The sequence below is a fragment of the Lethenteron reissneri genome, chromosome 65 (assembly GCF_015708825.2).
Source record: "Lethenteron reissneri isolate LAM-NWPU_2019-01 chromosome 65, ASM1570882v1, whole genome shotgun sequence".
NCBI classification, from domain to species: Eukaryota; Metazoa; Chordata; class Hyperoartia; order Petromyzontiformes; family Petromyzontidae; genus Lethenteron; species Lethenteron reissneri.
The window spans coordinates 1,277,716-1,294,678 of NC_083843.1; the positions used below are offsets into that span (position 1 = coordinate 1,277,716).

The 16,963-nt window shown below is 48.1% G+C and overlaps 1 protein-coding gene across 2 annotated transcripts in view; it reads right to left on the reverse strand.

Moving 5' to 3' along the window:
- LOC133359701 (chitin synthase chs-2-like) overlaps positions 1-14,770 on the reverse strand; it is a 42,139-nt gene extending 27,369 nt beyond the window's left edge. For both annotated transcript variants that reach the window (XM_061578220.1, XM_061578219.1), the window contains exons 1-8: positions 14,226-14,770; positions 11,346-11,478; positions 9,945-10,133; positions 5,862-6,937; positions 5,090-5,185; positions 3,320-3,742; positions 2,119-2,281; positions 846-932 (exon numbers count right to left, since the gene is read on the reverse strand). In XM_061578220.1, the coding sequence (XP_061434204.1) occupies positions 846-932; positions 2,119-2,281; positions 3,320-3,742; positions 5,090-5,185; positions 5,862-6,937; positions 9,945-10,133; positions 11,346-11,478; positions 14,226-14,386 (2,328 nt within the window). In that variant the 5' untranslated portion in view covers positions 14,387-14,770. The remainder of the gene's footprint in view (positions 1-845; positions 933-2,118; positions 2,282-3,319; positions 3,743-5,089; positions 5,186-5,861; positions 6,938-9,944; positions 10,134-11,345; positions 11,479-14,225) is intronic.
- Between the last annotated feature and the right edge of the window lie 2,193 nt (positions 14,771-16,963).

Genomic DNA, 16,963 nt, shown 5'->3' on the forward strand with positions numbered 1-16,963 from the left:
CAAAGATATACTTCTAATCATGCCGACTCTGCATGCACAGACACGCGTAGTGCACGCTATGACTGGGCCTCGACCCGGAGAGAGAGCCCGAGAGAGAGAGAGACCCTCTAACAAACGAAACAATTTAAATTTACTAGGCAAGACCCACTGAGCAATTAGCTCTTTTCAGAAGCGACCTGGCTATCACAAATGATAGCTCAACAAAGTGGATTATTACTTGGATATTTATAGCAGCCAAATACACGAAATGCATGATGTTGATTCTAAATGTGGAGGGAAAAACCGAAGGGCCCAGAGAAATATCCATGCGGCCAAGGGGAGAGAGACAGGTACACTTAAAATATGCAGGCGTCAGGGTCGGGATCGAATGCAGTACCTCCTGCATACCAAGCGAGGTAGTTAACATCTCCCCACGGCGTCACCCTAGCAGGGTGTATTTGGCCTACACTTCCACACTGCTCCCACGTCTTTGGAGAAGTATAAATGGGTAGGCCCTGCACATTCCCTGGATGGGCAGTTTGCGTGCAGTTCGTGTGCCGTGGGATATGGTGTGAGTACTCACACTCTCCCCCACTGCACGCGAACTGTCCATCCACGGAATGTGCAGGGCCTACCCATGTATACTACTAAGTGGAAGTGGATAGTGGCCTCCCCTAGGTCGGCTTAGCCTTAAATGAGTAAACATTAGCACTGGCGAGACAAAGGCGGATGGGCGTGGTGTTGGACACACGACCCGCTCGTGTGCCATCCCACCCTTAACAGGTGCTCGCTAAAAGCACTTGCCTCAACAGTCTGTTAACGGATATATGAGGCGTCGTTGTCTTTGCAGTTTACAAGACCCTTACCTCCACCCATTCCTCTTGTTCATCTTTCTTAACTGTGTGGATCTTGCGGTAGATCTTCCAGCCAAGGAGGTAGTACAAGTACATTACCTGTACAGAACACGTCAAGTGCTTTAATAACAACAATCATCATCATCATCAGCAGCAGCAGCCGTGATCGATCCACTACTGGATTAAGACCTCCCCAAGTCGTCGCGATGTTTCATGAGATTCTGAGTCGTTATCCACCCAGCACCTCCATTACCGACTGATTCCATCGCTCCATCTCCCCGGCAGACACCCCTCCGCGATGCATTCCATTTTTTGGCTGCCGCTCCGTTATTATTCTCGACCCAATGGCCATGACGGCGCGTGCTGCCCAAGTGTAACTCAACAGCGCCACCAACCTCCCCCTCCCCCCCAAGTCGTGGACAGAAGGCAATAGAACAACACGCAAAAGAGTATCGGCTTGAGATTGCTGTGATACATCGATAACAACCATGGTGCAGTCATCATCATCCTCATAGCACTCAACACCAAATCAATCGAGTCGGGGAACAATCGGTCACGGACAACACTGCTGTGCGCAACTCGTTTACAGCAACTACCCCCAAAAGCCTGCTGAGGCTATACGGGGTATCTTTGTCTCTATGGTGTGCACTGATTCGCACGTGAAACTAATTATTATTAATCACGTGATTTAATTTCAATATGAGGGCATGACTCTCGAGGTAGCATACAGATGGCTTCAATCGACGTGAGCTATTGCATTCCCCTTCGTACGGCAGATGCTGATGTCGACTCGTACAGCGAGAGTTGTAACTTTACATTGAGGTGGTTGACGAGCCAGATGATTGCGTCAGGAGTAGCTGCTGTGATGATGCCTCACCCTTCGTTCGTGTTGGGAATCGGGCGTTGAGTTGTTGTGTGTTCCGTCACTCTGTTCCAGGTGGTGACCACTGTCGATATTAGGAATGCGCTGAAGCTACGCACTTTTAAATTTAGGTTGGATACTAATTTATTTAGAACTGCTTTTTGTGTTTATTTGTTTTATCCTTCTCTGTACCTCCGATTAGCACGGTTGGTGAGGTACAGTGCGGAAGAAGTTCCACATACATACGTATCGTCGCTGGACACTGAGATATTTAATTTTCCAATTGTGCGTAATCGTCATCGTCATGTATAAGTACATCAGCTGTTGCAGCTGCTACTATGCGCTGTGTGGATGCGGTTGTAGGGTTTGTGGCCCAATGAGCTTTGGGGCAGAAGATCTGAAGCCCACGGATGCAGCAAATACCTGGGACCAGCGCTTGCGGTGGCGGATCATCTCCTTGTCCTTGAGGTGCACGCACAGCGAGTTGCCGTGCGGGAGTTTGTAGGAGAGTCGCGCTCCGTACGGCGTCTGAGTCCTCTCCATTGAGGGCGCCTCTTGTGAATTCTTCGAGTTTTTCTCAAAATACCTTCACATCAGCAGCAGCGCAAGCGACAGAGAAGACGCGCCCCAATTACTATGTTGCATTGCTGCTGCTGCTACTGCTGTCATATCTAGGATGAAGTCCCCAGTTGCCACCTCACTGCTGCACTCGAATATTTTTTAAAATATAATTTAGATTATTTTGCTGCTATAAATTTCCACATGAAAATAAACTTCGTTGCGCTATCATTTGTGGCCAGTGCGCTTCTTAAAAAAAAGCTAATACCTCATAGGGTCTTACTTGGTAAAAAATAAGAGTTTAGTTTTATTTGTGATCTGCTAACCTGTCCTATACTTTGCACTCCTATCGTGTTTTTTGTATTGTTGGTTGAGGTAACGGTCTGACCCGCCCCTGCTGGACATCTGTGAAATACAGTTTTGTAGCTCATCGAATTCCTCCTGCAGTATAAATACATATTCTGATTCTGAATTGAGTAAAGCAGCAGCAGTCGTGGGTGACTGATGATCCAGCACTCAACGATTATCTCCCAGTCGCTCGCTCGCTCTCCGCTGGTCAGTCGCCTCCGTATCTCACTTCTATCGCTACGACTTCTACAACCATCGTTACTGTTCACACGAACGTCGCTGCTCGATTCCTACACCCACGGCGAGGACCTCGGTCGTCCGGACTGAGTCGTCTCGTTGCCTAAATTCTTACCAACGCACGAACAAACGACAAAAATCCCCCCGTATAGCCTTCAACAGAGTGTTGGGGGCAAGGGCTGTTAGCCAGTATCACCCATGAAGGCCGGCAAGGCACACGAGGGGGTGGGTGACCAGCACCACGCCCGTCTGCTTTTTTCTCCCCAGTGCTGCACAGTTTTGTGTAAATTATGTTAAGCGCCTAGTGCGCTCTACAGCAAGGTTGGCTACGTATAGTGCGAAAAAAGTTCAACAGATGAGGTTTCCTGCTCAATTCAACACGTGCGTGAATGTTCATTTATCACACCGCCCACCACAGTGTCTCTGTTTGCCGGCCAATTGTCAGTTTGTGCTACCACAAAATAACATCCGGTGCACTGACCGGCACACTTCGGCGATGACGTCCGTGAGGCTGGTCACGAACTGGTTGACCACCATGCGATCTCCCTTCCTCTCGAAGGCGTCGTCGAAGTAGATGTGAGCCGAGAAGTCGTACGGTTCCCGCTTCACCGTCTTCTCCTCCTTCTTATGATTCTGCTCCTTCTCCCCCTTCTTTTCCTCCTCCTTTTCCTCCTCCTTCTGCTTTTCCTCGTTCTCTGTTTTCTTCTTCTTCTCTTCTTTCTTTTTCTCCTTCTCCTCCTTCTTCCCATCCTGATCCTCCTTCCCTTGTTCTTTCTCATTTTTATTATCCTTATTCTCTGTCTTCTTTTCCTCCTTCGTCTTCATCTTCTCCTCCTTTTTCTCATTCTTCTTCCCTCCGCCGCGGGAACCGACGTTGAGATCCTTTGGCTGACTCCTGTCCAGCCTGGCAGCGGCAAGGGGAGAGGGTGGTTATTGTTATTCCGCCACACGCTCCCCATCGAGTCAAGGTCATGGTAGAGCAACGCTGTCCTCTGCAATTGAGCGCTTTCCCAAGGTCTCCCGCCGACAAGTTTCCTCTACCTTTATCATCCCACTGATCACAGCAAACTTCCACCGCATCCTACTGAGTTCAACTCACAACGACCTCTACCCAACGCCTGCACCGGCTTCTGAATGAGTGCGTTTCTCTGTAGCTGCACCAGTCAGCAGCCGTCTGGAACTCTCTCTGTATCTCTCACTGCTGCACACGCAGCAGCAACCAAGAAGCAGACTCTAACCCATTCAGGCTCTCACCGATCCAGGCTCTCATCTCTCAAGGGTCTCACCTGTCCAGGCTTTCACCTGGTTCAGGCTTTCACCTATCCAGGCTCTCACCAGTCCAGGATCTCACCTGGTTGAAACTCTCACCTGTCCAGGCTCTCACCTGTCGACGCTCTCAATATTAGCATGCATCATAATAGTTTTTGTTGCGGGAGCCTACACGTGTTAGTTCAAATGACTACAGCTTGTACAATTCACAAACATTGCTCAATGGTCACATACAAAGAACGGTCCGCGTTAAACACGATCGCCTGAATAGCTGCGACGTTCGAAAGAAGGCAAATGTTCTCGAGGTTAGGAACGCGCTGCTCCATGTGAAGATGTCATATTTATGAGCATCCAAAGAAAATTGAAAATATACCGCCCACAATTACTGCACTGCGTGTGGGCGGTTAAATATCCAAGGTCGAAATATGACGGTCGGATATGCAACATGGTAATATGGTATTGCTGTAGAGTGTCCTAATAAGAGCCACAGTAATGTGGTTCTATTTTGTTTAACATTTTTTCATCGGCATATGCATTGCTGCATATATCATAATATTTTTTTTTCAGGACACTTTAAATGTGCAGTTTAGATTTATATCCTCAAATCTCGTTGAGCTGAAGGGACGCGGTAGCGTGGTAGCCTGACTGCTGTGGTGCCCTGCAGAAATGAATGTACGTATGTGTGGTGGACTTCTTTCACACCATACGTACCCAACCAAGATAATAAAATGTGCAAGGGAAGGACAACAATCTAAACATAAAAATAAATTCTGAAGAAATTAGTTGTCAATATAGATTATTTAAAAGTGCATAGCTCCAGTTGCTTCCTAATATCAGAAGGAAGAGTGTTCCAGACGGCCACAGAAGGGCATTTCAAAGTGCGCGATGACGTGACCACACCCCATCTGCACATTCGCGAAGAACCACGTTGGTCCTTGGGATCCGGCCGCTTGATGGAATTGGGCGATAGGGAATATACCACCTCAGGATGGACGAGATGATCTTCGTCATCTCCTCCTTGGTCTCGTGCCACATGGTTGCGCACAGGTAGATCTTCACCCTCTCTTGCTTTTGGTTGCTAGAGGATACAACGAGAACATTAAATCATGTTCAGATTAAGAGAGGAAATCGCAGAGCGCGGTTCTCTGTTTTATGCATTGGACAATGTGGGGTAGACATATTTCAGTCTGTAGAACAGAAGGGCGAACGTCACAAATCGTCATCATTATGAAATAAATACAGAAAGAAAAACATCCTGCTTTGATTATATGATCATACTTAACCTCCGATACCCAAAACACGAAACATAGACAAAGCCAGACTAACACAAACTAAAAACAAAGATCGCCCATAGAGCCTTGAGAGACTGTTGGGGCAAGGGCTGTTAGCGACTAGCACCGATGAAGCCAGAAACGGGACTTGAGGGAGTTTATGGCCAGTCACACAGACACACACCGAGTCACACATACACCTCGTCACATAAATACAGCAAACAAAGTTCCCCTGACCAAACTGTTGGGGCACGTGCTGATAGCGAGCACCTATGAAGGCTGGCACTGCACACAAGCGGGTGGGTGGCCAACACCACGCCCGGCCGTCTTTGTCTCCCCAGTGGTGCTGTTTACACACCATACCAGTTACACATTTTTTGCAAGGGGAGGCCATGACCTACTCACAGAAACACTTAGTCACACACACACACTCATAGTCACACATGCAAGTACAATACACTGCATCAACACCAACACACGGACCTCCTCTCCTCCAGCACCAACTCCTCCTCCTCCTCCTGCTGCTGTCGCCGGTTGAGCAGCAGCCCCGCGACGAGACACGCGGGCTGCGGGGTGCGGCGCACGAAGAGCTCGCGTGTGCGCTCCATGCGCGTCGCGCCATCCGGGCGCAACGCGGGTGTCGCCGCCAGCAGCAGCGCCGCGAACCACAGCGCCCCGGCGCCGAACGTGGCCACGGCGTCCACCGCGGTGTCTTCGCCGGCACCCACGAACGAGCAGACGGTGGCGGCCGTGCGGTCATAGAAGAGTGAGGCGGCTGCGGGCGTCGTCCGCTCGGAGCCGTTCCACCGTCGGACCGACTCGCAGTCGTAGCGAGAGTCACCCGAGGCGTCGAGCGCGAGGTGGAGGGCGAAGACGACCGCTAGGGCGGCGGGCGTGGCGAGGCAGAGCGGCGCGGCGAAGCAGCTCCTCTGCTGGCGGATCTTGCAGGCGGCGTTAGCGAGCCACTTGCAGAGGATGGAGGCGCCCGCCTGCACGCCCAACAGAGCCAGGGCGAGCGCCACGCTCTCGCGGTGTTCCGCGATGCCGCTGATGGCGCTGAAGCTCCTCCACTCGCCCTCGACGCCCGCGTCCAGCAGCACGACCGCCACGATGATGAGCGTGCGCACGAGCGAGCCGTAGAACTCGGCGAGGTTCCGCGATTCGCCGACGGCGTCGCGGAATCCCCGGAGCCAGCCAGCGGGCAGGAAGTTCTCCCACCACGACAGGGACACGAGCAGCAGGCTCAGCAGCAGCAGCGCCAGGTGCGCGAACCTTCCCGCCTCCGTGGAGCCGTCGTCAGGCGCCACTAACGCCGCTTTGGCGACCGACAGCGCTAATGCGACGAGACAGCAGCAGAGGGAGGCCAGGCTCAAGAGCTTGGACGTCCGAGGCGGCTTCCTGCCTCGCGTCCACCTGCCCGCGAACTGCAGTGCGCTCGGCACCAGGGTGACACCGTTAAGGAGGAGGATGCTGCTGAGAAGGTTCGCCGACTCTGCCGGGAGGACGACGATGGCCATGAGCGCTGAGCCAAGGCCGATGAAGCCTTCCAGCAAGCAGTTCTGGGTGACGCCGAAACAAACGCAAGGACATTGAGACATAGAGAGATTGAGGATTGTTGGAATGGTGAAACACACGCCAAACAAACACAGAGGTTAGCGTGGTTTGTTTTTTTGAGGCCTTTTTGTCGTCTTTGTACAAAACAGGTGACAACTGCGCTGTTCAGCGTTGGCGAGGCATGGGAAAAAAACAACTGATGGAGCTGCGTGGATTAACGACAACAACACTCAACACATTGGTCAACAAGACCTCCTTAAAAGGAATGCATGCATACAGGCCACACAGAGTTTGTTATTGACGAATGTTTTGAGATTGTTATTGTTGTTAATTGGCCTTGAGCACGACTGCCAACGCAGCTGCAGCATCGCCAACATACTCTTTCCAAATTTTATATGCCCAGCAATGGATTGTCAAATGACTCCGTGAATGATATTCATTGTTTCATTTTGTTAACGATATAGACGCGGTGCTGCTGTTGCGAGGTAATGGTCAGCACAGTCGACGTGCAATTCCTCAGGCCGCCGGGTCTATCTCCCAGTGCGGCAGCTGAAACAAATGGGCGAGTTTGTGACCTCTCCTCGCTCTGTTCACCCAGAGCCAAAGGGGGGGGGGGCGAGGGGGGTCTAGCAGAATCATAAGTTGCATTTATACTGGAGCAATGCGATGAGCTATACAACTCTTTTGCTTAGATGTCCAGTCGAGGTGGTCAGATAGTTACAACAACAAACAATACAAAAAACACGTAAGTGTAAAGTATGGGAAAGATAAGCAAATCACTTATAAACAAATATACAAAAAAAAGTACTGTTTACTTTAGCAGGTAAAGTCCACTGAACTATTAGCTTCTTTTTCAGAAGCCACCTATCCATAAACGATAGCTCAACAAAGTAGCTTATCACGTGAACATTTATAGCAGCCAAATACGACACCCCAGGGAAAATATGCACACTCCAAATATACAGGTGTCAGAGTCCGGATCGAACTCACGACCCCCTGTATACTAGGCGAGGAATATAACATCTCGCCACCGTGGTGACCCATTCGCCTCCTCTTCCCTCCCCTCGCCCCTCTACTCCATCCCTTTTTTTTAGAAAGCTCTTCCATTATCTCGAAGTACGCCTCTATCACTCTCACTCATTCCTCAATCCTTGTAACACGCCATTGTTCACTAGATAATTCCATTCTGTCATCGTTATGTAAACTACGTCATAGAGTGCATTGGGAGAAGGCGCTCTATAGAAATATAATTTACAGTGAGGCAAAAAAGTATTTGATCCCCTGCTGATTTTGTACGTTTGCCCACTGACAAAGGAATGTTCAGTCTATAATTTTAATGGTAGGTTTATATGAACAGTGAGAGACAGAATAACAACAAAAAAATCCAGAAAAACGCATGTCAAAAATGTTATAAATTGATTTGCATTTTAATGAGGGAAATAAGTATTTGACCCCTCTGCAAAACATGACTTAGTACTTGGTGGCAAAACCCTTGTTGGCAATTACAGAGGTCAGACGTTTAGTGTAGTTGGCCACCAGGTTTGCACACATCTCAGGAGGGATTTTGTCCCACTCCTCTTTGCAGATCTTCTCCAAGTCATTAAGGTTTCGAGGCTGACGTTTGGCAACTCGAACCTTCAGCTCCCTCCACAGATTTTCTATGGGATTAAGGTCTGGAGACTGGCTAGGCCACTCCAGGACCTTAATGTGCTTCTTCTTGAGCCACTCCTTTATTGCCTTGGTCGTGTGTTTTGGGTCATTGTCTTGCTGGAATACCCATCCACGACCCATTTGCAATGCCCTGGTTGAGGGAAGGAGGTTCTCACCCAAGATTTGACGGTACATGGCCCCGTCCATCGTCCCTTTGATGCGGTGAAGTTGTCCTGTCCCCTTAGCAGAAAAACACCCCCAAAGCATAATGTCTCCATCTCCATGTTTGACGGTGGGGATGGTGTTCTTGGGGTCATAGGCAGCATTCCTCCTCCTCCATACACGGCGAGTTGAGTTGATGCCAAAGAGCTTCATTTTGGTCTCATCTGACCACAACAATTTCACCCAGTTGTCCTCTGAATCATTCAGATGTTCATTGGCAAACTTCAGACGGGCATGTATATGTGCTTTCTTGAGCAGGGGGACCTTGCGGGCGCGGCAGGATTTTAGTCCTTCACGGCGTAGTGTGTTACCAACTGTTTTATTGGTGACTATGGTCCCAGCTGCCTTGAGATCATTGACAAGATCCTCCCGTGTAGTTCTGGGCTGATTTCTCACTGTTATCATGATCATTGCAACTCCACGAGGTGAGATCTTGCATGGAGCCCCAGGCCGAGGTAGATTGACAGTTCTTTTGTGTTTCTTCCATTTGCGAATAATCACACCAACTGTTGTCACCTTCTCACCAAGCTGCTTGGCGATGGTCTTGTTGCCCATTCCAGCCTTGTGTAGGTCTACAATCTTGTCCCTGACATCCTTGGAGAGCTCTTTGGTCTTGGCCATGGTGGAGAGTTTGGAATCTGATTGATTGATTGCTTCTGTGAACAGGTGTCTTCTATACAGGTAACAAGCTTATGAGCACTCCCTTTAAGAGTGTGCTCCTAATCTTGTTACCTGTATAAAAGATACCTGGGAGCCAGAAATCTTTTTTATTGAGAGGGGGTCAAATACTTATTTCCCTCATTAAAATGAAAATCAATTTATAACATTTTTGACATGCATTTTTCTGGATTTTTTGTTGTTATTCTGTATCTCACTGTGCACATAAACCTACCATTAAAATTATAGACTGATCATTTCTTTGTCAGTGGGCAAACGTACAAAATCAGCAGGGGATCAAATACTTTTTTCCCTCACTGTAGATTAGACATGGGCTCGCAGCGTGGACAAGTAGGGCAACACACCCATGAGAAGGGACTCTCTTAGAGTCACTCTCCCTATGCTGGAGGCGTTGACAGAGCAACTTCAAGACTGCACCTTTGCCTTGACCTCTGTCCGTCTCTGTCTCTCTCTGAATCTTACCAGAGCGATCATCTTCCGATTGGAGACATCGGAATTCTTGAAGGCGAGCCGGAGGCCGCAGCGGATGGAGCTGAAGATGTTGGGGATGACGAGAACGAAGGCGAGGACCCAGGAATAGAACTGGTTCTGGTCGAGCTCGCCGGCCTGCCTGGCGACCCTCTTCATCTCGGCCAAGTACACCAGACTCAGCTGTGTTCCACCACATTGCGCACGCCAGACAGAAAAAAGCGTCACGACACTGCGCATCCTATCAATGTAGGGAATCCTCGTTGAACGAGCGGTGTTCACTCCCCACGTTTCCCGCTTTCACGCAATTTTTACTTCATGGAACGTTTTTCGTTAAGCGCACACCGCGCACCTGCTATGACGCGAGTCTAGCACGTGACAGACTTCCAGCTATAACGCGAATCTAGCGTGTGGCACACTGCTCGCTATAAATGTGCAGTTAACCCTCCTCAGATTTCTGGCAACTGCCTGATGATGATGGCTGTGACTCCCAGCGAGACGTCCATACCCAGTTGGTGAATGTGTGTGGATCGCTCTCGAACAACAACAACCACACCAATGGTGCTCAATGTCAATCAATAAATCAATGCTCCTGCTGCTGCTGAAGCAGTAATACACGTTGATTGGCTGCACATTTGTTCAGTGACAACCTCATTAATCAAGCATGGCTTGAGTGAGATATATCTCGTCTGTGTACACGGGTGTGCCTGTGTGCATCCCCAACATCTGAAAGGCATTGCTGTGTCAGCGGTTATGGTGAGGGCAGTGCAAAGTATTTCATGTCATGATAAAAAAATGCCTCCAGAATACAATAAAACCCACAGACCGAGATGTCCCACAGGTTGTTGTCGATGAGACTAAGATTAATAGCAATTGAGATGCCGACTACATGAACACGATGTGAGGGTTGAGGTGGCGAGATGTTATCTTGCTTGTCTGGTACATGGGAGCTCGTGGGTTCGATCCCGTCCCTGACGATGCCTAATTTATATTTAGAGTCTGCGTGGTCTCTCTCTCCCCGTGGTCGTGTGGATTTTTCTCTGGATCCCCCGATTTTTCTCTCCACATTTAGAATCAGCATTACGCGTTCAGAGTATTTGACTGCTATACATTCCAAGTGATGATGATACATCACTAAGTTGAGCTATCATTTGTGGCCAGGTTGCTGATGAAATTTTTTTCTATGTAACTCAGTGAGCTTTACCTAGTAACATTTTTTATCAATATATATTTTTTAAATATCGAGGGCATGTGTGTATGTATGTTGAGCTTATTTCCCTCTATCAGTAGCCAACCGTGCTAATCGGAGGTGTGGGAAACGAATCTGGAGATGGTGCAGCTGTGAGGTGAGGCTGGGGAGAGGTGAGGGAGTTCCTCCTCCTCCTTCCTCCTCACCTTGCTGAGCACCGCCGTTCCGAACACGGCGAGGAAGAGCAGTGCCAGGAGGATAAACCTGAGAACCCGAAGACCCCGAGTCGAAGACTCCTCCTCATCGATGTCTGGGCGAATGTTGAACCTGTCCCAGGATCTAAGGTGGAAACAGATGTTCGGTCGAGTCACAGTGAATGTTGTGTCGCGAAATTGCTCTCCGACATCAGCTGCTGCTGTTGCTGAAGCTGCAGTAATGCATTGGAACATTTGTTTACGTAACAACTTTATTAATCGGTTGCGTTAGGTGGAGGAAGCTTTGCTGCACGAGATTTTACACGTGTGATCTGACCCGAAAATCTATTACGAAGCACGATAAGTGGTCGCAAAAGTCTGCACGTGCTAGATTCAGTAGAATAACTTCAGAGCTTTAATCGACGATATTCCTTGCCAATAGGAAGAATACGTTGACGGAGCAAATGGAGAGGAGGGCAACAAAACAACCCTCTGATAACTGCGCAAAGGAGACTGGATCGGTGGACGCTGGGCATTGCACAAAGAGGCAAGGAGAGGAAGACCATGCGTGACCATTCTGGTCAGCGTGGGCTGGGGAAGATGCCACTTTGTGACCGATGCTCACCCATGCCTGAGAGGAAATTTGACATCTCCTGTCGCCGAGTCCGGAGCGATGGCAACCTCTGCGACATTGATCCCAGACGACGGTGGCTCAAGCAGCTTGAGCGACGCATTCTGGGGCATTGCGTCGCTTTGCCAGAAACTGGTTGGCTATCAATTCTCAATATAAGAGGGTCGGTTTTTATTGCGTAATTGTTTTTATGGATGAATTTTAGTTCGTCGCCTACGATCGAATCACCCTGATCCTGAAAGCTAAGCATGTTTCAATATGTATGCTGGTGCTGCTGAGGTCACCAGGTTCACAGGGCAGTTGGCTGACCACTGGGGCAGCGATTCGTCTCGCGCACGCAGTAACTCCGTTTTATGCTTTGATGAAAACTTACCAGTATCTCCAATGCCACCAATTATGGGTGATATAAAAACATCGCCAAGATGTTATTTGAGTGTTTGGCCGTTGCGATTTCATTTGAATCTCGCCCCTCATCCGAGGCTCATCGACGCAAACAATGAAATTAATCGAGGGATGCTGCAGTCGTTGCGATTCTCCCGATGCGGCAGCTGAACACCAACATGTTTTTTTTACAAAGTATTTATTCCCCCTCCTGGCCTCTGTCCAACCAGCAGTTCGACTGGTCGCATGTGATGGGTTAGGACAGGACATCAGGTAGGCTGGTGTCGAAGAGTGGGCCGAATACAACCCGAGCGAGGGCCCATAGGTCTCCCCGTGGTGAAGGGAGGCCCTGCCACCAGCAACACCACGGTGGCGAGATGTTATCTCCCTCGCCTAGTATGTAGGAGGTCGTGGATTCGATCCCGACCCTGACGCCTATTGTATATTTGGAGTTTGCATGTCCTCTCTCGCTGTCTCCCCGTCGTCGCATGGATTTTTCTGTGGATCCTCCGAGTTTTCCCTCCACATTTATAATAAAAATCACGCGTTTAGAGTATTTGGCTGCTATAAATTCCCACATGATGAGCCATTTGTTTGAGCTATCATTTGTGGCCAGGTCGCTTGTGAAAATACCTCTACAGCACAGTGGGCCTTACTTTGTAAAATAAATAGTTTATAGTTATTTTCTTGGTTTTAATCAGCTGATTTAGTATTCTTCACTTAACGTACCTGGAGGCATGGTTCACGTGTCGGAGCAATAATCGGTCGTGGAAATATTCTCGCGTCATTGTCAAAAACGCCGACGAAAATAACGTTAAATTGCAAGCCCGTGATTTCGGGACCTAAATATATAAGGCGCTAAATACTAAGACACGTATATAGGTACATTTATGTACGTTGAACTTCTTTCGCACCGTACAGATCCAACCGTGCTCATTGGAGGTGCGAAAACATATTTCCATATATTCCATATATACATATATGTAGCCATATATATACATTTATGTATACAAATATGTATATATATGTCTAATTAAAATAAATATACAGGATATGAATACGGTTCTGAGTCACGTGTGCATGAATGGAGAGATGCGTGATTGGAATTGCATCGAGAGACCAAAACAAAAAAATATCGAGCACGCGGATCAGAGTACGCACGCACGAGTTCAAGTCTGACACGTCGAAGCGTGCGTCAGTGGTGCGCGGTTTTTTGGGAATGCATCTTCGCGAATCGTTGATGGTGGCCGATGGTCAAAAAAATCCTCACGGACTGACGAAGCAAAGGAAGGAACAGGAACGCGTCCGGGAGGATGTCCGTCTGATAGACGGAGCAATGAAATGTTCTCGTCGACGGGCGAGCACATTCCACAAAGCACCGTGAGAGATGACACCGACTCGAGGCGGTGTTCATCCAGCAGTGGATGGATCATGGCTGATGCTCACGATAATTGATGGCGGTTGTGGTTGTGGTGGTTGTGAGGGTGGTTGTGGTGTAGGGAGTGGTAGAGTGGTAGTTAGCACGCTAGCACGCTAACTTCTACTCGTACAGACGATTATCTGTATCGGTCCTAGTCCTCCCCTAGGTCGACTCAACCTCAAATGAGTATTTTTTTGTAAACATCGACACTAGGGAGATAAAAGCGGCCGAGCGTGGAGCTGGCCACCCAGTCCCTAGTGTGCCGCTCCAACCTTCATAGGTGCTCGATAACAGCACTTGGGCCAACAATCTGTTTAAGCAATGAGGGGGATATTTTTCTTTCGTGGTGGTTATGGTGGTAGTGTTGTTGGTACTGTGCTGTTGGTAGTGGTGTTGTGGTGATTGTTATTGTGCTGGTTTTGGTTGTGGTGATTGTGGTGGTGGTGAAACGTTAACTTACTTCTCGCATTGGGTTTGGGGCTCCACTTCTTCTGATTGTGCTTTCATCTGCACGTCCCTGCGTTCATCCGCACAAGGGCACTCGCATTTCCATTCAACAGCTCCCGCCTCTCCTTTCTCTGGCGGCTTTGAGGACTTCCGTGATGCTTGAGGCTTCGTCATTGCCCGTCTATGCGTTTGGGAGCTCAGATGTCGGTGGTGGTAGAGAGTCTGCCTCTAGGGTCTCCCTTCAATAAGCATTAAACCCCTACCTACCTGCCCGCGATGAGCTGTGGCGTGGTTAATGGACAGAACTCATCTGTAGAGCTAAACTGAGAGTCGTTGAGATAATCAGCCCAATAGTTTTATCTTTGAGATGCGATTGCGTTGATATGCTACACTCTTACAACGTGTATTATAATTATCACACGAACTAGCGATAATAATTATTATAAAATTGGCAAGATTAGACTCCAATGGTGAGGAAAGAAAACATCTGACACTCAATGCAGATATTTGAACTGTCTACAGACTTCTACAGAGGCATCAGCACTGAGCCCTCTAAGGAGCGGGGTACTAGTCTCAGACAGCGCGGTAGCACCACTGATTATATATATCGAGAGGGAGCGATGACCCCGGGTTCAGTTTGACACCCTAATTTGCAAGTGGTCAATGACAGAGCTGAGGGAGGCATAGACCTGCTGAGCCACGAGGCATAAATTTACAACGAGGAAGCTGATATTATCTGCGGCTTAACGTTCACAGTCGCGATTTCGTGAGTTAATATTCAAAGCAGCGTGATTCCGTCATCATCATTGTCATCATTGTTTGTCATGAACAACATAAACCACGTCATCATCATTAACATTGAGTCATCAAACATCAACAACAGCGCCATCGCCATCATTAATTGCATTACCACCATTGCCATCATCATCATAATCATGATGAACATTAGCATCATTCATTAACATCACCCACCAGCATCGTTACCAATATATTATGGAATCCCGACGCCACGTTGGTTGTGGGAGCTGTTTAGACCATACTTGACCACCATGCTGGGTCAGTGTTCGTGACGAGTGGGGTGGAGGGGTGGGGAGCGGTGGCGCAGTGGTTGGCGCATTGCGCTACGAACTCGAATACCCGAGTTCGATTCCCGCTCACGGACAACATCAGCGACGCCTATCTGAACCGGTCATGGACCTCCCCTAGGTCGACTTAGCCTCAAATGAGTATCTGGTGCGGTGCGTAAAAACATCGCCACTATGGAGACAAAGGAGGCTGGGTGTGGTGCTGGCCACCCACCCTTTCGTGTGCTATTCTCACCTTCATAGGTGCTCGCTAACAGCCCCTTCCCCAACAGTTTGTTCAGGCTATACGGGGTATCTGTTTGAAAGGGTGGGGAGCGGTGGCGCAGCGGTTCGCCCGTTGTGCTACGAACCCGGCCACCCGAGTTCAATTCCTGCTCACGACGAGGGTGGGGGCATTAGTTCTGAATCCTCTTGCTGTTTGATGTTCGCCATGGTCGGGAATCGTATGTGGGGGGCCGGGGTTCAGAAATAGAATAAGAAGTTGATTAGCCAAGTCAATAACACATTGAACTCTACAGCTCGTTACCAAAGGTGACTCGGCCAGCAGACAAACACAGCAGCAAGTGTTACAAATTAATAAGTAAATATAAGGTAACGATAACAATATGATCTTACAAACAATGATGCGCATTCACTCCTGTATCGTTGCTCAGTGCGCAAACCACTTGAGCACCGCTCCCCTCCGTGCGACCCGTCTACGGATAAGTGGCACCTGCAGAGGAGGCAGTGCCCACTAGATTAAAAAACTGGTCCCTGCCATATAAATGTGTAATTTCTACCACTGGTCCAGCATGTATGTTGAACTTCTTTCGCACCGTACGTAGCCAACCATACTAATCGGCGGTGCAGGGGAAGATCGAATGAACTATACACAAAATGCAGTTCTAAAGACGTCAGTTTTCAAACTCCGTGATTTAAAAGTGCATCGCTCCAGTGGCTTCCTAATATCGGAAGGAAAAACATGCAGACTCAGGAGATGGGAAAATATTCTTAGGTTTTTTCGGTAAAGTCACGTAGGTAAAAAATGAAAATTAATAAAAGTAAAATAAAATAAAAAAATAAAAATCACGACGTTTCGGAGGCAACACAAGCTTCCGTCTTCAGGTGGAACCGTCACAGCCACGACAGCTGTATCAAGTAAATGAGAGATTACAAGAGCTATCACTCCGTATATATAATGGTTGAAGAGGGGAAGGGCCAAGTACGGCACACTTTTTATTAATATGGTAAGGTGAGGCTTAAGACTAAGAATAGACTGCATAACAAAAGACTGAGCCTTTGTTATGGAGAGGTACGGTTTGTGACTACGCCTAGCCTACATAACAAAAGTGTGAAAAAATAAAAAACTAAACCTGGTAAAACAAGACTGGCTGTCTATCAATAACCTGTAATAGTTGTCTGTCAAATAAGATGGTCCAAATAAGTGTAGTTAAATCTTTTTTGCATGGTTAATCACATCTTTCCAATGATTACTCAGTTTGTAACCATCATCACGGTTGAAATTATTAGACATAATTTGTGATTTTTATTTTTTATTTTATTTTACTTTTATTAATTTTCATTTTTTACCTACGTGACTTTACCGAAAAAAACCTAAGAATATGAATCCTTGCAGTCACGAAAGCTTTAAATCTAGAAGAGATGGGAAAAGTTTGAGTGTGTGTTA